A 21,778-nucleotide genomic window follows, 5' to 3' on the forward strand; every position below is an offset into this window, starting at 1 on the left:
AAAATCGGCATATTCGTTTTCACCGTTTGTTGTCAGAACCTGAAGTAAATACCAGAAAAAAATCATCAATAGTTCTTTAAAAAGGTTAAGCAATTGATATTTGTTTATTATATTTTGTACATTTCTTTGGTTTTATCGACAAACCTCCAAGTGAAGTTCGTTTGCTAATTCACAAAGTCGAACAAGCTCGATTTTCCTTCTCAAACTGCACTGAATGCCTCTTTCTTGGAGATATTTCTTTAAATCTGGAACTTGCCAGCAGAAGAAATCAATGTCTTCTTCCATTTCCAACGTACAATGCAACAAATTCACTCAAAGGTAATAAATAAGCCGTCGGCGGAGTACATGTTTCGATAGTAAACAGTAATACCGGAAGTTACGCTGTGGAACATTTTTGACTTGACGCGACTAAACGCGGAATAAAAACGGTGTTCCGGACTAACTCGAAACGCGGCTATTTAGGCCTACATACATAATTCTGATTTAGTTTTTTGTCGTGTTTATTTATATGTTCCCAAGAACTGAAATTACTTGTTATTTCCTCCGACAACCAGCATTCAATCTAGACAATCTATCGTTTCTTCATGGGCCCAATTTTAAAACTTCGGAACGTCTTTTTCACCATTCCGCTGACTACTGTTATGACGTAATTTTTAATTATTAAAACGTATTATAAGTCTACTGTGACGTCATATGGTATAAACAATGAGCGGCATATGTTTTAAAAAATGTAAAAAATAAAATCATATTATCACTATTTTAAAACATTTTTGTCGTATTTAAAAACAATTCCTTCCACATGTATTACTCAGTATGCCTATGCAGAGCACAGATTTACGTCTGACATTATCTAATGACATGCTGTTTGTACATGTTTTTAGTGATTATTATCATTTTGCTTAGTTTTTCGTACAAAACTAACATTAATATATATAGCTGACTATGGGTATGATGCATGTGACCCAAATTGGCCATTACGCATGCGTCTACATTTAATTCGAATTAGCTTCCCTTAGCGTTCACACGGAGCTAATGCGAAGTAAATTTAATTCGCATTAAATCGCGACGTCAATTTTAATTCGAAGTAAACTAATGCGCATTAAAATCTCCGTGTGAACGCGGTTCAGATTTAATTCGCATTAACTTACGTTTAATGCGAATTAAATTCTTCGTGTGAACGAGGCATAATATTAGCTTAACATAATCATCTAGGTTTGGATGACTTTGTTGTTCGCCTGTCCGATGGTCAGTATGGCCGAGGTCGTGTAGAAGTATCAGTAGGAGGAGTGTGGGGAAGTGTTGCATCATCTAGTGGCTGGACATCAGGCAATAATGCAAGAGTCGTCTGCGCTTCGTTAGGATTTGAAACGTACGTATTCTAGATTACAAAACAACCAAACAAACCCCCCAACGCATCCAAGAACATTGGGAGCAAAAATATTTTACGAAAACGAGATCTGAATGCAAAGTAGATTTAATTCTCATTCATAGAATGTACAGCAAAGTGAAGGGTAATCAGATAGATATCCAATTAGAACTATATATCACGTACAGTATTTCATTTCTCTGATTATTGTAATTTTCCTATTGCAAGCCATGACTTCATGGATTTAGCCTTCAGTAATGCTTTGTTCATGAGCATATTGACTGATTTCCGACGATATCAATTTCATCGAAATTATCATTTATATATTCTTTAGGGAATTGTCACTCGTTTATAAACGTTTTAGGGGTGATGTAACAATAGTATGGATTCTTATTTTTGTCATTAATGTGACAATGAAAGTTGAAGATAACGAACAGTGATCAAATCCTGCCGACCAAAAATATATACACGCACAGTACTTTGATGTTGAAATAAAAAATATGCTAGGGTTCCTCATTGACAATATCTTCGTGGTCTTTATTGATCAGGTCTTTATTGATCAGGTCTTCCAACAGTCTGTTGGAATTTCCATGGGCACGAATTGTGCTCCTTTGTTAGCTGACCTGCTTTTATATTCATATGAAGCTGAATTTATTCAAAAACTTCTACGTGGAAAGATAAAAGCTCTTACTGTGGCCTTCAATTCGACATTTAGATATTTCGACGACGTTTTGTCTATCATCAAAAACTTTCATTCATGGGATTTCAACAGTCTCGATTGAAGTCAGCATTTCGCAAATTCTATGGTCGTTATAACGATCTAGTTCGTCAATACAACCTCGCATTGGGTCAAATGCTGTCTGACGTGTTTCATAAGCCGTTCTTGGCACACTGATTTTGACTGTGGATAACTCCGTTTACCTGATCAGGATATGGGGCTCACGGCGGGTGTGACCGGTCAACAGGGGATGCTTACTCCTCCTAGGCACCTGATCCCACCTCTGGTGTGTCCAGGGGCCCGTGTTTGCCCAACTATCTATTTTGTATTGCTTGTAGGAGTTATGAGATTGATCACTGTTCGTTATCTTCACCTTGCATTCATATGTCGATTCGATATATCACTGTAAGCTCGAAATAAAGACATCACCGAGTCGTCCACTTTTGTTTCATACTTAGATATTTGATCGAAAGTAGACATTTACGGCAAACTGACAACTCAACTGTATGACAGCTTCTTCATCGTCAACTTCAAAAAATAATTATGTAGCAATATTCCATTATCACCTGCATATGGTGTTAATATATCTCAACTGATTCGATACACAAGAGCTCGTTCTGCGTATGGTCAGTTTTTAAATCGAGACAAGATACTGACAAACGGGTTGATGGTACAGGGGTTTCGACAGTCTCCATTAAGTCAGCATTTCGGAAATTCTATGGTCGTTATAACGATCTAGTCTGTCAATACAACCTATCATTGGCTCAAATGCTGTCTGACTGTTCCATACCGATCGTTAGACCGTTCTTGGCACACTGATTTTGACTGCGGATAGCTCCATTTACCTGTTCAGGATATAGGGCTCACGGCGGGTGTAACCAGTCAACAGGGGACGCTTACTCCTGCTAGGCACCTGATCCCACCTCTGGTGTGTCCAGGGGTTCGTGTTTGCACAACTATTTTGTATTGTTTATAGGAGTTATAAGATTGATCACTGTTCGTTATCTTCACCTTTCATCTGTAACAGTAACGCATGCAACATGATATAAACGTTGTAATTTGGCATTCGGTGATATTAGGATATTGCGTAACGTCTCTCTAAGAAACGAATGAGGAAATTATTCTCATTGGGTGATAAATTTAAAAGTTTTGGTGGATACAAAAAAGGTTTTGTATGGGCATTTCTAAGGGAAACCCCATGCGAATTTTATTTTTGGCTCCAAAATTTTCAAAAACTAGGTAAAATGTTCTCTTCTTTACTTCACAACTTGATTTGTCCAGAAAGAGGGTAATGATATATAACTCTAAGTCCAATGCTTCAGCAGAAAGGGGTGCATGCCTATGGGAAAAATGCCTATTGAAGAGTTGCCTGTCCTATTGATAATGTGTAATTCAAAATCTTCTAATAATCATACATGTCCTTAATCCTGAATTCACAGCATGATCTGTTAGAACACTTGATTTAAACCATTAATTGAACGTTGTGGGGTTTCTCCCTTCTAGTGGGGTAGCTGTCACTAACGGCACTTACCTGTACGGAACAGGACCTGTTTGGATTCGAGACTTGATCTGTGGTGGTAACGAGAGATCAATCCGTGACTGTACCTTTACCATCAGTGGAACAAACTTCTACTCACGTTCATCATCTAGTCCTGATGTCGGTGTTGTCTGTGTCAACTCGCTCTATACAAGTAAGTCACAACTGTAAATTTATTATACTAACCGACTTCTAAAATTTGCAGCAGACTTCTTATGTCAAAGACACATGCTACAAATGTGTCCTTGCTAGTACGATGAAACTTGATCAGTGTTTCTTTGATCTACATCAAAGTTTGTACATGTTTCTACTTCTTCCGAATCGTTCTTACGACTGGAGCACTTTCAATTCTTTACTCAGGTTTCAATGACTAGTATAGGTTATTTGGACTGTCCATGGAAAAGCACGAGCATGATTTTTGACAAGGAACTGATATCAATCTTTATGACAAAACTAAAACTTATTAAGGATCTTGACCGTATTTGTGCCTCCTTGATTTTTTTTTATTGTTTAAGGAAGATACTTGATCATAAATGTCTTGAATTTCTCTGACCGTCGACGCAGCGATTTAAATCTACTCCTGAGTTTGGCCTCTGTCGATAGTTTGCCACTAGGAGTGTATCTGAATATGTTGCCAACTTCCGGTTCTGCAATATTAAGCAAAAATGAAAAGGTGAAGAAAACCAACAGTGATTTGAATGGTATTGAATAGTACTCAGTCGTCTTTAGAAATGTTTTGATGCTGAAACACTTTTACGTACAATCACCTGTTAAATCACAAATTCATTGATATTTTCATAGTACCGGTACTGTAACCTGTCATAGAAACATGTCAATTGACAACATTCCGTACGTCCCTAATTCTCTACTCAACTGTCGGTAGAAGTATCTGGGGGGTGGGTTTGGAGTATGGTCTTGTCATTAGGGACAATATTTAAATAAATCAATACTGGTTACATACAAAACATTGATGATATATTCGTTTCTTGATATTAATTTTTCGTCACGGTTAATTTGAATCCATTGGGTTGAATAAATATTTTGAGGTAACCCTTTAAAAGATCTAACCTTTTGAAAACGTGTTTATTTCATTTCATTCTATATAATACTCTATTTAATACTTCAAATATTATGTTGACCGATTCTATCACTTACATAGAATTCATCAGAAGAAAAATGTTTGTAGCATGTGACAGCAATTATTTAGAGTTTAGACATAACCTCTCGAAGAAAGAATTTCAAGGTCTTTTTTTCAAAAAGGTAATTGTGTAAGAATTCATAAGATATATACGATCGTATCTATATGCATGTTCATAAACAATGTTGAAGGGTCGACAACTTTATCAACGGTAACTTCCGACTCGTCACATGGAATTCAACTTAAAAACGTTTCAACAAACGATTCATCTCCAACTAATGAGGATGTCATTGCTGCTAACACACCTAAACCTAAAATCCTCAAAGAAGTGGTCCATGAAAATACTGGAATGTTCGTTGCAATTGCTGTAGCAGTTTTCTTGGTAGCAGTTCTGATTGTTCTTGGTGTGTGCTGGAAGTTTAGAAAAGGTAACAAACCACCTATTACTATCACTATCATGATTAGTTCTTTGTTTGTTTGAAATTAACATGAAGAGAAAATAGTAATATGTCTTTATCTTCCTTAAATGGACACTCACAAGGAATTGAGATCATTGTACTACCCAGGATTGTAATGTACGGAAATACTTGCGAATGTGAAGCATTTCCCATTAGGCAAATGAAATGTTTAGATATCATTTATGAACGCTATTTTGACATTCTAAAGAATACTCTAAACATTCTATCTCTTCTTCGTTAATGAAACATCTTCCAATATAGAATGATAGCATTTCGCAAATTATACGATCGTTATAACGATCTAGTTTGCCAATACAACCTATCATTGGGTCGAATGCTGTCTGACGTATCTCATACTGATTGTTAGATCGTTCTTGGCACACTGATTTTGACTTCGGATAACTCCGTTTACCTGATCAGGATATAGGGCTAACGTTGGGTGTGACCGGTCGACAGGAGATGCTTACTCCTCCTAATCTCCTGATCCCATCTCTGATATGTCCAGGGGTCCGTGTTTGCCCAACTCTCTATTTTGTATTGTTTATAGGAGTTATAAGATTGATCCCTGTTCGTTATCTTCACTTTTCATATAACTGGTTGTTTTTTGAGTAGTGATCATGTGTCACTACTCCTCCAACCAGCAATACCAGTGCTTTATGATGTGATCTCATCACCAGACAGCAAGCGCTTATAACTGAATATTTCTGATGTAGAAGATATTTATAAAGTCAAGATAAAATAAAATTACCATTGTTTTCAAAATAAAACATTAAATTAAAACATTAACATTAAAGATTGGTCAAAATTCACTAGTTTTCAAAGTCGGGTTTAATTCATGGTAAAAGAACGACTAAGAATACACGTATGATGCTAAATTTTTGTTCAGCATTTTTATTTCTGGAAGATGGTACAGTGTATCACGTCGAGTTTCTCGCTTAGAGTCTAGTTGAAGTCAAAACGGCTTTTCTAAAAGGTTATCTAAAAGTTAAAATTTGTGACAATGCAAAATTAAGATGATTCATATCATAAAATTAATATTTCACTGGTTTGTTTATATACATAAAAAGACTCGAGTCTTTGTTTACATAACACAGATTCAAGGTTAAAATATAGCTTTTTGTCAACATTAAATAAGTTATACTTTAATGTTTAATATCAAAAATAAAAAAATATTTTGTTCACAAATCGTGAACCAGTCCCTTTAACATATGCATTTTTAGCGTAGACGAAGACAGTACCATACAGTCATTTGATATCACAACCAGAATTATATTTTTCTGACATCATGTTTGCAAGGTCACACCACAAAATTTGTATTGGGTATTTGGATATGAAGAACACGATAAGTAGGGTAATATTTATTGTGCCACTCTTTCAAACTAAAATTGTATTACGTTAATGACGCTTCTTAATTTTGTATTTTTAAAACTATCTCTCTTTCACAGGCTCCAAATCCTGCGGATTTAAAGCAAATGAGAAGTGAGTATGAATATTTGAATTCTTATGTTCAAGATAGAAATGAAAACAAATCACGGTACTCCAATGTGATTGATAATATTTCATCATTGAACTACGTTCCGAAATTGTAATGTTTGCCAAGCTATGTAGTCGTAAATGATTATAATCGGCCTAAGAAAAACTTGAGAATACTAGTAAAACAAATATTTATTACCGTAAGTGAAATTTTGCACATTGAGCACACTAAACTTAACGATAAGTCCATGCTACATGTAAGATTAAGATATATATATATATATATATATATATATATATATATATATATATATATATATATAGGCTATATTTAGCTCTAAAACTTTTCATAGTTATTTCGGATTTCAAACATTTCGGTTGAGCATCACTGAAGAGACATTATTTGTCGAAATGCGCATCTGGTGAATCAAAATTGGTACCGTATAAGTTTTACATATATCGCAGATGTCATTTTTCTCCCGACGAGTGAGGGGAAACCATCCCCTTACGAAACAGCCTGTACAGAAATAAATGTTATGTGATTGAACTCCATCTGATCATCAATTTATGTAGCTCCGTGCGGCCACGTCGAGCACTCTAGAAGATTATACCGGAGATTTATCCCACTTTATATATATACATATATATATATATATATATATATATATATATATATATATATTGAACATACCATACTGAACGATCTTCTACTACCACCAAGAAGACTCGCTCTAGACGCTTCAAACGAAGGAAAACCATCACTATTAACGACAAAAACTCTACTGACATATGCCCGGTTTTGAATATTTCCAGTATCACTCTCTCGAATTCTGAGACTTCACTTCTTTCCAAGGGCCTCAATTTCTGCCCTACTTCACGTGAAGTCAATGATCAACAAATAAGAGAGGACACTAGAGCATTCTTCTGCCGACTACGGCTTAAGGAACATTTCTCCTGCAAGGACTCCAAAGATAACAGCGCCTCTCCATCTCAAGATGCAATTGACATTTTAGAGAAGCATCCTCTCTACAGACCCAAAAGCACCTGGGAACCACCTCCAGGCAAATGTGGAGCTTTGGAGTCTTACATTGAGGCGGTCGAGGAAGAAATAAACAAAATCCTTTTAAAGCCGGATTTAACCCGAGATAATCTTAGCAAAGACGAAAGGTCGGCATTGCAAACATTAAAAAATCGGGATAATATTGTCATTAAAAAAGCAGACAAAGGTTCTACTGTTGTTTTTATGAACAAAGACAAGTACCCAAACGAGGCTCATAGACAGCTCTCAGACGAACGCTTTTACAAAAAGTTACAGTCTGACCCCACCGAAGAGTTCTCTACCAAGATCACCGAAACCCTCCAACAAATGTACAGCAAGGGCGAGATCGGTGACAATGTTTTGGGAGCGCTTTGTCCTAACAACTGTACACCAGGACTATTCTATCTACTGCCTAAAATTCACAAAAAGACATGTCATGCCGTCCTATAGTCAGCGCCATCGGATATCCCAAGGAGAAAATCTCTGAATTCATTGATTTACATCTCCGTTAGCACGTAGAAGATTTACCATCATACTTGAAGTACACCACTGATTACCTTAATAAAACACCCTCATCGGGCCTGCCAGACCATACCCTCCTTGTGACCATGGATGTTACTTAACTTTACACTAACATTCCACATGACGAGGGTATCGAGGCGTGTAGAGAGGTTTGGAACAATAGGGTAATTAAATGTCCTTCAACTGAATCACTCATTCAGCTTCTTGAACATGTCCTCAAGTTCAATAACTTCATATTCAATGGTGAACACTACCTGCAAAGAAGTGGCACAGCTATGGGAACAAAAATGGCACCATCGTATGCCAACATCTTTATGAGGAGACCGGAACGTAGACTTCTACATTATTCACCAGTTAAACCCCTTAGTTGGCTACGTTTTATAGATGACATTGAGTTGAAGTGGGTTAACGGTCGTGAAAGCCTGGGCGATTTTATCGAGATGGCAAACTCTTTCCATAATTCCATCAAGTTTACTGTGGAAATTTCCACCTCAAATAACACTTTTTTGGATACCACAGCCATATTTAGAAACGGGGAAATTGAGTTTAATCTCCACACCAAACCCACTGACTCTCATTTATACCTTATGACATCTAGTTGTCATCCACCCCACACTTTCGAAGGTGTGCCTAAGGGTTTAGCTACGCGAATCCGCCGCATCTGCTCTACTCCTTCTATTTTCCAAGAACAAGGAACAATCCTCAAAACTCATCTCACTAACAGAGGATATGATCCTTGCAAGGTACAATCCGCGATTGATGAGATGTCACTACAGGACCGACAGTCCCTCCTCCAGTATAAAGAAAAACCTCAGAATGACAGGGTTCCATTGGTCATTACGTATCATCCCGCCCTCAAGAACATCAACGGTATTCTGAAAAAACACCTGCCCATTCTGCATGCCAACAAACGAATGGCTGGTGTTTTTAAGGAACCACCGATGGCATCCTTTAGACGCCCCAGAAACCTGAAGGACATGCTAGTAAGGACCAAACTGGATAACCCTTTACCCAATGGAGGTTTCAAAACATGTTCAGACCTCAGATGTCAATTATGCAAATATAGCTCAGACACTGAGGGTTTCAGCAGTCCTATCACGGGTCGCAGTTATAAAATATTGGGAAACTTTTCCTGCAAAACCAATAACTGCATCTATCTAATCAGTCACGATGTCTGCCAGAAGCAGTACACAGGAGAAACAACAGACCTTCGCAGACGGGTCAACAACCACTGGTCCTCCATCAGAACCAAAAAAGATTTGCCAGTAGCAACACATTTCAATGGCAATAACCACCGATGGGAGGACATGACAGTAGTGGTTATTGATCATGACCCTAGTTGGTCAGATACAGAAAGAAAGCAGAAGGAAAAATTCTGGATGCACAGGTTGAAGTCATTTCAACCGCATGGTATCAACAAACCAACTGACTTCACCAGGATGAATACGGGCTAAACCCCTTCTAGATTTTAAGCTTCATCTACCTACTCGTCTGATCATGTCCCTAACAGTGGTACTACATGTATGGCCATTATTTAACAGATTTTTTTCTTTTCAATTCTGTTTACAATCAGCCCACCCCCTATGACCTTCATAACCGATTACTTACATTGAAAACCCATTTATAAGTTTCCGTGATTCTATGTTTTTTGCACGTCTACCCATGGGCATGATCAGTACGGGAATGTCTGATGTTGATTCAATTTCCTAGGCTGCCTATTCTTTGGTTTTGTTTGGAGTTGGTCCACTTTGTTTACTTATTCAAACTTGTTAATTAAATTATCTTTCTCTCAAATTCTGTTCATTTGTTATTTCATTTTATAGTGTTCATTCATTTACATAGTTTATTTTTAGGTTTTTTTAATTGTTTGTTTGGTTTTGTTGTTGTTTGTGTGTGTTGATGTTTTTTCTTATTATCTTTTATAAATTATTTATTCTTAATGCATAGTTAAAATAGAATCTCTCTGGGTACGAATTAGCTTTACTATTTGTAACGTAATTGGGTTAACTCGTTCCACTTGAAATTAATTAAGTCTATTTTTATCACTTAGTACATTTTGGATCAGCTCTTTGGACGAATAAGGCATATCCTAATTCGCTCCACTTTTAACATTGATTGGCAAGCCTAAAGACCAACAAACATGTGGTCTGCGTTGTAAATACGTTTGTAGATTAGTGTAGTTGTAGTGCTAGATGTATTTATGTGTAGTTTTTGTTATTATTCTCTGTTGATATTGGCCACATTATGTATTTCTTTTCGTTTGTCCGAACGGGTCGTCCCGAAAATTTGACAAGCTGGTTGTTCGTGTCGTTGGTCATTTTAGTGCTTTGTATATACATATCTCTAGATTTTGTTTTGCAAATTCTATGGTCGTTATAATGATCCAATTTGCAAATACAAGCTATGAAGGAATGGAATGATGCCTGACGTGGTTCAGACCAATTGTAACGCCGTTCTTTACTTACTGATTTTGACTACGGGTTATTCGTTTACCTGATGATGAAATAATGATAATAAAATTTGTATAGCACCTTATATATAACAAATTACTCAAGTCGCTTTATAAGGGTAAGAAGAGGAATGCAACCATAAAACACAATTGAATGCAATAAATGACAATATGGCATAAGATCCTATATATCTGTAAAATTATCAAATTAAAACACTGTAATTATGGTCGATAGCCAAAAGGTGTTTGATAATTACAAACAGTCACAGTTTATACATATTAGAATCTAAAACACTAATTGATAAAAATGAGTTTTTAGACGTTTTTGAAAATGTTAAGACTTCTCGATTGTAATTAAAAGATTCATATAGCGCCCATTCAACATTAGTTCTCTAAAGCGCATTACAAATGTGAGAGAAAGGATAATATAAAATCGATGTGCACATACATGTGAATAAAATATTCATATTGTCGGAATTAAAATGTATAATTATTATTATTGATATATAGCGCCTAATGTAATGATATGATAACCCTAAAACGTATAAAACAATTTTAAACAACCGTTAGGAATAATTAAGTACATAGAAAAGACATGAGTATAATAAAAAAAAAAACTACAGTTCAAATAGCAACTGACTTGACTTATTCCTCTTGGCCCCTGAGGGGGTATAGGGCCTCAACAATAGTTTTCCATCTGTCTCGGTCATGTGCAGCTTGTTTGGTTTCTCCCCATGACATCTGGATCGACCTGAGCTCTGTGTTTAAAGTTCTTCACCATGTTGTTACTGGGCGCCCCCTTTTCTTTTTCCTTGTGGATTCCATTCTAATACATGTCTTATGATGTTATTCTGTGGTCGTCTGAGGATATGACCAATCCAACGCCATTTTCTTCTTTTAATGGTATCTATTATTGGAGTTCGGCTTGTTCTTCTCCATAATTCCTGGTTTGATATTTTCTCAGGCCATCTAATTTTAAATATCTGTCTGAGGCATTTGTTTATAAAAACTTGGAGGTCATGCTCTGTTTTTTAAAGTTATTTTCCATGTCTCAGATCCGTAAAGAAGAACAGATTTTACATTGGTTTCGAATATTCTGATTTTCGTTTTGAGGCTGATGTTATTGCTCTTCCAGATTGGTCTCAAGGTAACAAAGGCATGTCTTGCCTTCTCAATTCTACTTCTGATGTCTTCATCTGCTCCTCCAGTTTTGCTGACTATGCTTCCCAGATACGTGAAGCTATCAACATCTTGGATGCTGTTGCCTTCCAACATCACAGGCGAGTCATGTTGTGCATTGATTCTTAGGCACTTGGTCTTTTTGATGTTTAATTCAAGCCCTGTTGACCTTGCAACTGTTTGGAGTGACTCTGTTTTCAGTTGGATATGCTGGAACAGATGTGATAATAAGCTGACGTCATCTGCGAAGTCCAGATCTTCTAGTTTGGAGGATAGTGTCCATTGAATACCCCTGGGTGGTGTCATGCTTGTTTTCATTATCCAGTCAATGACAAAAGAGAAGATCAGAGGGGATAATAGACATCCTTGACGTACCCCTGTGCCCACGTTGAACAATGGTGACAGTGATGAATTGTGAATGACTTGGCATTTGGTGTTGTTATAGAGTCCTTGTATTATTCTAACAATTTTTTTCTGGGATACCATAATGTCTCAGAACTTTCCATATTGTTATGCGGTCAAGCATGTCGAAGGCTTTTTTGAAGTCGACAAAGTTGATATAGAGTGGTGATTGCCATTCGAGAGATTGTTCTATGATGAGACGCAATGTGACTATTTGGTCTGTACATGAGCTCCCACACCTGAATCCTGCTTGTTCATCTCTGAGGCATCTATCGATGGTTTCTTTGATTCTTTCAAGAATTATGCGTGTCAAGACATTGCTAGGTAGTGAGAGTAGTTGTATACCTCTCCAGTTTTGACAATCACTAAGGTCTCCATTCTTTGGCAATTTTACTATGAACCTTGTTCTCCAGTCCTCTGGTATTTCCTCAGATGTCCAGATAGTATTTAACAGATCGTGGAGTATATTTGCTGTTGTTTCAGGGCTTGCTTTCAGTACTTCTGGTGGAATATAGTCTGGTCCTGGAGCTTTACCGTTTTTGATTTTTCGAATTGCCTTGATAATTTCATCTTTAGAAATGGCGGTTGTTTCAATATCAAGAACATCACCTGGAGGAATGTCAGGGCTATTGGCAATCTCATCTCCATTTAGAAGGCTGTTGAAGTAATCTTTCCATCTTTCTAGTTGTTTTTCCAGTTTCGTTATGGTGTTTCCATCTCTGTCTCTTATTGGTCTTGATGTATTGGTCTTTCTGCCTGCCAGCTGTCTTGTAATGTTATAAACAGTTTTAGTGTCATTTCTAATCATGGCATTTTCAGCTTCAGTAGCTAGTTCGTTAATATATTTCCTTTAGTCAAGCTTCGCATTTCTTTTAACTTCTTTCTGCAGATCTGAGTATTCTTTTGGAAGCTTCTCTTTCTGGGATCTAGTTTTTGCTTGTTCAAGTTGGATTTTAGTTTTTCTTCTTTTCTCGATGGCATCGATTGTTTCATTTGACAACCAGGTCTTGTATTGTCTCTTGTTGTAACCAAGCTCTTCTTCGTAAGTGGTATTAAAAGAGTTCTTAATTCTCTGCAATTTCGTTTCTAATGTACCATCATCTACATCTGCAAGGGCTTGAAAACGATTGCTGAGTTTGATAGTAAAGTCTCTGATGTTTTGACCATCTTTAAGCTTCTCTAAGTTGTATCGTCTGCTCAGCTGTCCACCTTGTTTAACTGCTCTGGATATTTTGATTTTGAAATTTGCCACCAGTAGTTCATGATCAGAACCAACATCAGTACATCTGTAGACCCTGATATCTTGTAAGCTCTTTCTCCATCTCCTCGCAAATTGTTCCACCAATAACAAGGTCGTTTTGTGCACAAAAATCTGCAAACATTTCTCCATTTTCATTGATGGTTCCTATGCCTTCTTTCCCCATGATGGACTCTCTTCCGTTGTTGTCTTTACCCACTTTTGCGTTCATGTCTCCCATCAATATTAAAATGTCTCTAGGTGTTACATTTTCTATTACACTTTGAAGTTGATCATAAAATTCTTCTTTATCGTTTTCTTCTGCTACGTTTGTCGGGGCATAGCACTGTATAATGGTCACTTTCTGGAATTTTGACATAAAGCGAGTAACGATGATCCTCTCGCTAACTGGTTCCCATTCCATGAGTGATGACTTTGCCTTGTTGTTGAGTAAAATGCCAACTCCATTGTGGTGGTGATCATTTTCATTTGGTGGTCCTGAGTATAGCAATGTGTGGCCTGATGTTAGCATTACATTTCCTGATGTTGTCCATCTAACTTCGTTAAGTCCCAATATGTCTAGATCATATCTGTCCATCTCTCTTGCCACCTGGGCTGATCTCCCCGTTTCATAAAGTGTACGCACATTCCAACATCCAATTCGTGAGGCGGTCTTAGGCGAGAGAAGATTCATCGGTGTATTTCTCCACTTCATTCGCTCTCTCCTGGGTCGATTCCGTAATCTATTTAAAGTGTTTTCTATTGTTTCGGTTTCTGTAACTTAAGTTTGTTCTATGATGCACAACCTCTATTTCCTACGAGGAGTGGAGGCTTTTATTTCAGAGTCTCCTTCTCTTAGACTGATTGCCAACCAAGGCTGATGAACACAGTCTGTCCATTTGTTGGATGTCTGGGCGACTAATGGGTTCCAACAACCAGGATTTTTTGTCAGAGTTTTCCCTCTCCTAGATGAGCTACCCTCCAAGGTTTAACGAGCCTCATCTACCCGAAGCTACTGGTTTTAAGGCGTCAGTGACTCGCCTTCACCCCTTCTCCTTGTTAGTAAAATCAGTTCCGCCACGGGAAGGTCAGGAGTCGGGCTTTGGTTGACAGAGGCTATATTTTCCGCTTGCCTAAAGGGGCAACTGAAGGTGGGTTTTTTTGTAACAGCATTGTAAGAGCTGTAATGTAATAGCGTTAAGTATGTAAAAAAAAAATCACTATTTAAAAGCTAATCTAAAAAGATTCGTTTTGAGATCCGCTTTAAAACAAGAGAGTTAAGTACATTGTCAGAGTTTAAAAGTAAGGGAGTTCCAGAAACTCGATGCGACCTTATTCAAACGTTGATCCCCATATGTTTTCGTACGTGTCCGAGGTACCTGGAAAAGATGCAGTGATTCTGATCTTGGTGATCCTGTGGGATTGTAAACTGTAAGGATATCCTTTATGCAAACTGGAGATAGTTTGTTTAGAGATTTGAAAGTATGAAGAACGGTCTTATATTGAATTCTGTTTTCAACTGGAAGCCATTAAAGATCTATTAGAACAGGAGTAATGTGGTCGAATTTGTTTTAGCGTGTTATTGATCTTGCAGCTGTGTTTTGTGCCCTCTAAAGTTTTCTGGTGTGTTGAGAACACCATAGACCAATGCATTTCCGTAATCTAATCTGGATGTAACTAACGAGTTTACTAGAGTTTTGCATGCTTCATCGTTGATAAATGGACGGATACAGACAATTCTGCGAATGTTCACATATACTGAGCGGGAAATAAAGAGACGGTGTTTTTCCATGGTAAGGGATTTGAGGGATTTGTCAAAGAATACACCTAAATGTTTTACGAAAAATGAATCACTATAATTACAACACAGTCACATAATTCAAGATAAAAACTTCTCATATCTGTAAGTCTGTGCTTTGGTGCGAAAACTACCTTCATACGTATGTCCGATAAACAACTTTAGAGTCTTTGAAACATATCGGTCCAATTGTCACCAGGTTCAACGATGATATAGATCTGGGTGCCATCAGCGTATATATGATACGTCATATCATGACGTCTGAATACTTCCCCTAAGGGTTTTGAAAAAAGACAGTAGAGTCTCGGACCCAGGACTGAGTCTTGCTGTACACCACATTCGAAGGGAAGCATCGGGCAATGATGAACGGACGGAAACATGTTGATATATATAACTAAGATAGGATTTAATCCATTTCAATGCAGATCCAGTGATACCAAACATGTTGTCCAAACGTTGCAATAGGATATTGTGATATATGCCATCGAAAGCCGCAGAGAGGTCGAGCATTACAAGAATAGCGCAACTGTTATGGTCAAGTGCACATCGATGTCATGGTGTACCTTCATTGGTGCAGTTTCTGTAGAGTGTCCCGTTCTGTACGCGGACTGAAAAAAGTCATCTAGTTGATGTCATCTGGAGGGTCATTCCAGAGATATGCTGCTGCCCAGCTGAGTTAATGTCCGTAAGTTTTTGTTCTAATCTTTGGCACCCCAGGTCGCGACTTCGATTCTGACTGTGATAATCGACTTGACTTGTATTCATTTAAAATACTTGCGATGTATGACGACGAAGAGTCGTGGAAGGAACAATATGTATAAGTCAAAATCTTGAATTGGGGTCGGTAATGGATGGGAAGTCAATGATCACTGTTCGTTATCTTCTCTCGGAAACTCATATTCGTTTCACACACACAGACACATATACACACACGCGCGCACGCGCATACACACACACACACACACACACACACACACACACACACACACACACACACCATTTGTTTCAACATATCATTAGGGAAATAAAACTTCCTAGAATCATCAGCCAAACCAAATACAGGCTTAATACTTTAGCAGTTTAGCTTGCCTTACTTGAGCTGTAGGGTAACGTGAACTCCTTTGATTAAAATTTAACCGTCGTCTAATATTAATGTTGGTGTTGTCTATGTGACGTTTTACTTGTTCGCTGTACTGGGAAGTGTCAGATTCGATCCGTGGCCGAGTGGCCATAGCATCTCGCTTAAAATGTCACTACCTCTCACCTCTGTTGGCGCGGGTTCGAATTCCGCTCGCGCCGGTAAGTGAGGAAGGTTCCCAGTTTACTTTCGGAAGGTCGGTGGTCTCTTCCCAGGTACATTGTATCTGGGTTCTCTCTTCCACCAATAAAAACTGGGCGCCACCAGATAACTGAAAAATTGTTTTGAGTGTGGCGGAAAACATCAATAAATCAATCAATCAACCATTCCGGAGCCGCGTCAAACCTAAGCCGTTTAACACGGACAAATTACTATAACTTCGCTAAGCACTCAGGTGGAAGGGACAGTTTCTTTGGTTCTGAAACATGTGGGTAGGGGGTATACATCAAAGTCAGATTATGACAGACTAATTGAAAAATCATATTTCCCTTTTATTTTAAAAGTTTCAAGCTCTATGTAGAAGGTTTTAAGATAACTCTTTCTATTTCTTTTTATGGTCTACAATTTGTCCAGTTATTATTATTAGTATCTTTATTTAGTGTAGATGAACGATTATGACCATCGATATTGGACCGAGGCCCGAAGTCTATATTTTGTTTGTTTTACGTCCCTTTGAGAATATTTCGCTTATATTGCAACGTCACCAGTTGTAGGTGAACAAGTGTAGACCTAGACTTAGCGTTCAGGTCCATAGGAGTGAGGGTCTTTGATATGCCAATACCTGTTGCGACACTGTGCCTCCATTTCGAAGGTCATATTCGAAAGATCTGTGATTCTCACTTGTAAATGCTGAGCGTTTGACGAAGGAGCAATCACTACCTATATTGACGTCTTAGGTTTGAAGCGGTCATGTCACGAGCTACGAAGCGAACGCTCTACCACTAAGCTACTGCGACAGGTGTTGACATCTATGTAGAAGCAAGGTAACTCAGGAGGCTTATGAACCTTTTTACTCTTGTTATATACTGCTGGATTTTAAAAACATAACACTTATTGTATCTAAATAATAAAAAATGATGATATTTTTTCAAACTTACATGTATTGCAAATTTCATACATCAGCCTGGTATTAGTGAGAAGGGATTAGGCGATTTACCATTTACCCTTGCAAGATAAAACGATTAATACGACAAAATCGCCAAACAGTGTCCACAAATGATCGCCTAAGACATCGCTGACTATCTGTGACAACATAAAGTCAACAGATAACGCCACTTGTGGAATACGTTTATGACTGTCAAGATCGACTACAGGGAGACAAACAATTGGGCGCTATGGTGGGGCAATTCACCGTAGAATAGTTTCTCAAATATTGAATCGTCACTAGATCTCAATATAATACCTTACAACTCAAACCCAATCATTGTTGTTACAGAGTGCGACTGCCTTTAAATCAACGCCAAATTGCACGCGGGTCTTGTTTTCTGACCAATCAAGATTGAACGCCAGTTATGAGGGACGGCCTAATACGACATTAACAACGTGTGTATGAACGCTACGTAGACAATTGCGTGCTTGAACAACATATTTGGAAGAGGTAGCGTCATGGTTTGAGACGCACATTTTCGCTCCAGATTGGTCGTTTGGCACAGAAATATAACTGCTCAGCTGTCTATGGAAGACATCCCGCAGTCTGTGGCACCATTGATACAGCAGCACAGACAATGCAACATACTGGGTTTTTTTGGCAGGACTAAGCAAGCGCACACACTGTGAAATTGTCATGGAATTTTCTTCAAAGAAATGAAATGTCCTTGATTGGTCCGCCATGCCTCCAGACCTTAATCCTATTGAAAATGTTGGCGAAGTGATTGGTAGACGTGTGTGCAGCCGCCAGGCTCAGAATGAACAAGAACTGGGAAGGGCGTTGTGAATATTCCTCGGTGAACTATTCGGACCATTCCTCAGTCAATAGAACGTCGCCTACGCGCCGTCATAGACGCTAATGGTGGACATGCTCGATATTAATGAACAAATATAGAATTCTACTCTTTACTTCGTTTGTAGCCTTTCAGGGAATAGCAATGATGTTTTGAATTGATGGATATGATTTATCAAAGCTTATATACCAGAACATGTTTCAAATCAATGAAATAAAAAATAAGACAAAAATTACTTAGTGTTGCGTTTTTTAAGTCCCTCCGTAAATAAAAATTTATATCTGTCGTTCTGTATGCCGGTTGATCGGTAGACGGTAAGCTTTATTAGAGAACATTTCGTCCAGTTGTTTATAAACACCATAGTCAGGTTGGTCATGTCTTATAGATGTTCCATTGTTTAAAGGGCTTTCTAGCATTCATATGATTCATTGCGATTGATGAACGCTTAATTGGATAGTAATAAAACTTCATCAATAATGTAGTCTGTTGATTTTTAAGTCAAAAGGTCGATGATAACTGGGTTTTATAGTATGCATACAGCAATTGTTGTTCGCCCTAGTCATCAAACTTCGTTGGCATTATTTGTAAATGGCCACTGTTGATTTTTAAGTCAAAAGGTCATTGATAACTGGGGTTTATAGCATGCATACAACAATTACTGTTTGCCCTAGTCATCAAACTTCGTTTGCCTTTACCGCAAATTTATTATGAAAAGGTGACGATAACGAACAGTGATCAATCTCATAACTCCTGAAAGGAATACAAAATTAGGAGTTGGACAAACACAGTCCACTGGAGATACAGAGGTGGGGTTAGGTGCATAAGAGGAATAAGCTTCCTGGCCGTGAACCCATATTTCGATCAGGTAAATGGAGTAAACCGCAGTCAAAATCAGTGTGTAAAGAACAACCTACCATTTGTAATCGTTTTCTAAACGTGGATTTAAGTTGAGAGAAGGGGGAATATGTGTTTATCATATGAATGAACATACGTTTTAGAAACATGTCTTGTTCACAACAATTTATTTTTCAGCAATACACGCAACACCGAGGATATACCAAATGGTAAATACATTTCTGAAAATATTTTCTGAATATATATCACGAAATATTGCAGTATTATAATGAGAAAATATCGGGTAGTTCTTTTATGAATGGACAAAGTAGGTGGCCATTTTTCGTTTGTTTCAGATTAATTTGTATTGCCCTTTTGAGATGTTTCTCATAGGTGGAAGAAAACAGTGCTGTTTAAAACGAAGCTAAATCTTATCAATACTTCAAAGGAATTTAAATCAGACCATACCTGTTTGTATATTTCATTATATATATACAGTATTAGAACCATTTTAATTTCATAGTGTGATATATGCTAGTGTACATGTCTGCTGTCTATTCTCGCTTTGTATGGTTTTAGAGGAGTGGTTATATTTATATGCGCGCGCGCACGTGTGTGTATGTGTGTTGTGTTTGTTATAAAAATGCTTACACTTTCTACTATCTTTTTTTCAGATATGGAACAAGATGGCTATCAGTGCGTAAAATATATTTCAAAGCATGTTTAAATAACATTTTAAAAAAACATGGATTTTGGTCGTTATAATTGACATCAAATTGCATTATCAAAAATGTAAATATGTCAATGGATTTTGTTGCAGGACGGTACCATTTTCAACATCGAAAGGGAACCATATTGAATTCAATCAGAATGCAACTACCCGCAGTGAAGGAAATATGCCGTGTAGCAGCAGCAAGACAGACCCTAAAACCATCGAATCACCTTGTCTGCAAAAAGATATATCGTTTGAGTTAAAGAACATTCATCAACCTTGAAAAATAGTCAAGGAAGTGAAAACAGGTCGTATGATAACGCATGACGACAAACCATACCATAAAGGAACCATTATATCAAACAATAGAAACTGTAAAGGAACCGTTTTACCTAATAATAGACACTGTAAAGGAACCGTTATACCTAACAATAGATAATGTAAAGGAACCGTTATACCTAACAATAGAAACTGTAAAGGAACCGTTATATCTAACAATAGACACTGTAAAGGAACCGTCATACCTAACAATAGACACTGTATACCACTTCTTATGGTTAATATTTTATCTGTCATACAATTTTAACATTATTACTAACTCACCAATTATTACATTATGCATCTTCAGTTTTATACACATAATACATACTATCGAATAAGAATTATGGAGCCATGTCGTGCTATAAGCTGGATCTAGCTACAGAAACATGGTACAGGGTATGAGGTGTAGCACCTGATGACGACCTCAAAATTCTTGCCTAATGACGATCTCAAAATTGTTGTATGGCAAAATTTATAATTAATAACTAATAACTAGTAGCACTCTATTATCAAAATTTTCTTTGGCGACCCTACCCTAATTCTTTTCTGTATATATTTTAGTTATTTCACATGTATATACATACCTACATGTACATCCCTATTACTATTACCTGTTACTAATATTACTAATTATTACCTTCTATTAAAATCCAAATCCAAATAAATATCAAATATTCTGTTATTTATAAAAAAATATATATATATATATATATTAAACATAAATTATTATTATTATAAATATTAAATAAATCAAATCAAATAAAAATTATTATATTAAATTTTCTTTATCATTTTTATTAATCATTTATAAGTTACTTCTTTATTTGATTATGATTTATGACATATGACCACATGTATGTGTCCGGCCATCAAAAGACAGTACCACAGTCATTAGACGTGTTGGTACACGATGGTCCTTATTTATTTATATTTATTTATTTTTAAACCATGGGACAACCCATACGTCCCATACGGAGCATATGTATGTTACTACAACACACTTCAACTTCACTACGTTGGTGCATTTGGGAGGTGTTGGAGGGTGAGGCTGGATCGCAATGAGATGGATAGTATTATGGCAGATAATACAGTCACCATTCGGTTAACGATATATAGTTAACCAATCCTACGAATATCAAACAAATAAAGGAACCGTTATACCTAACAATAGAAACTGTAAAGGAACCGTTATATCTAACAATAGACACTGTAAAGGAACCGTTATTTCAGGACCTAAGTTCTAAATAATTAGCAAATTACAGAGTAAACAGACAACAGACAAAATTGATACAGATTTCTGACCTAATTATTTGTGATAAAAAATAAAGTTATATTTGTTTGGCGATATTGTCATGACCGTTTAATCAAAGATGCAATATAACAGATACTGACAGAGCTATGGACAAATGTGATACATGTGCATCAGATAAGATATGATACATGTATATAGATACATACATGTATAATGCGCCGAACATACAATATGGCAGCATACATCAGATGTAAAATACACAATT

General features: G+C 37.1%; 2 protein-coding genes across 3 annotated transcripts in view; both read left to right on the plus strand.

The window, feature by feature from the left end:
* LOC125683277 (scavenger receptor cysteine-rich type 1 protein M160-like) overlaps nt 1–21,040 on the plus strand; it is a 59,403-nt gene extending 38,363 nt beyond the window's left edge. For both annotated transcript variants that reach the window (XM_048924258.2, XM_048924259.2), the window contains 7 exons: nt 1,213–1,369; nt 3,588–3,775; nt 4,951–5,187; nt 6,663–6,696; nt 19,427–19,458; nt 19,903–19,924; nt 20,049–21,040. In XM_048924258.2, the coding sequence (XP_048780215.2) occupies nt 1,213–1,369; nt 3,588–3,775; nt 4,951–5,187; nt 6,663–6,696; nt 19,427–19,458; nt 19,903–19,924; nt 20,049–20,223 (845 nt within the window). In that variant the 3' untranslated portion in view covers nt 20,224–21,040. The remainder of the gene's footprint in view (nt 1–1,212; nt 1,370–3,587; nt 3,776–4,950; nt 5,188–6,662; nt 6,697–19,426; nt 19,459–19,902; nt 19,925–20,048) is intronic.
* LOC130046909 (uncharacterized) lies at nt 7,490–18,629 on the plus strand. The gene is made up of 2 exons (XM_056140555.1): nt 7,490–17,791; nt 17,890–18,629. The coding sequence occupies exon 1, from the start codon at nt 8,527–8,529 to the stop codon at nt 9,703–9,705; it is 1,179 nt and encodes a 392-aa protein (XP_055996530.1). The 5' UTR covers nt 7,490–8,526; the 3' UTR covers nt 9,706–17,791; nt 17,890–18,629.
* Nucleotides 21,041–21,778: the final 738 nt, after the last annotated feature.

The sequence above is a fragment of the Ostrea edulis genome, chromosome 6 (assembly GCF_947568905.1).
Source record: "Ostrea edulis chromosome 6, xbOstEdul1.1, whole genome shotgun sequence".
Classification (NCBI taxonomy): Eukaryota; Metazoa; Mollusca; class Bivalvia; order Ostreida; family Ostreidae; genus Ostrea; species Ostrea edulis.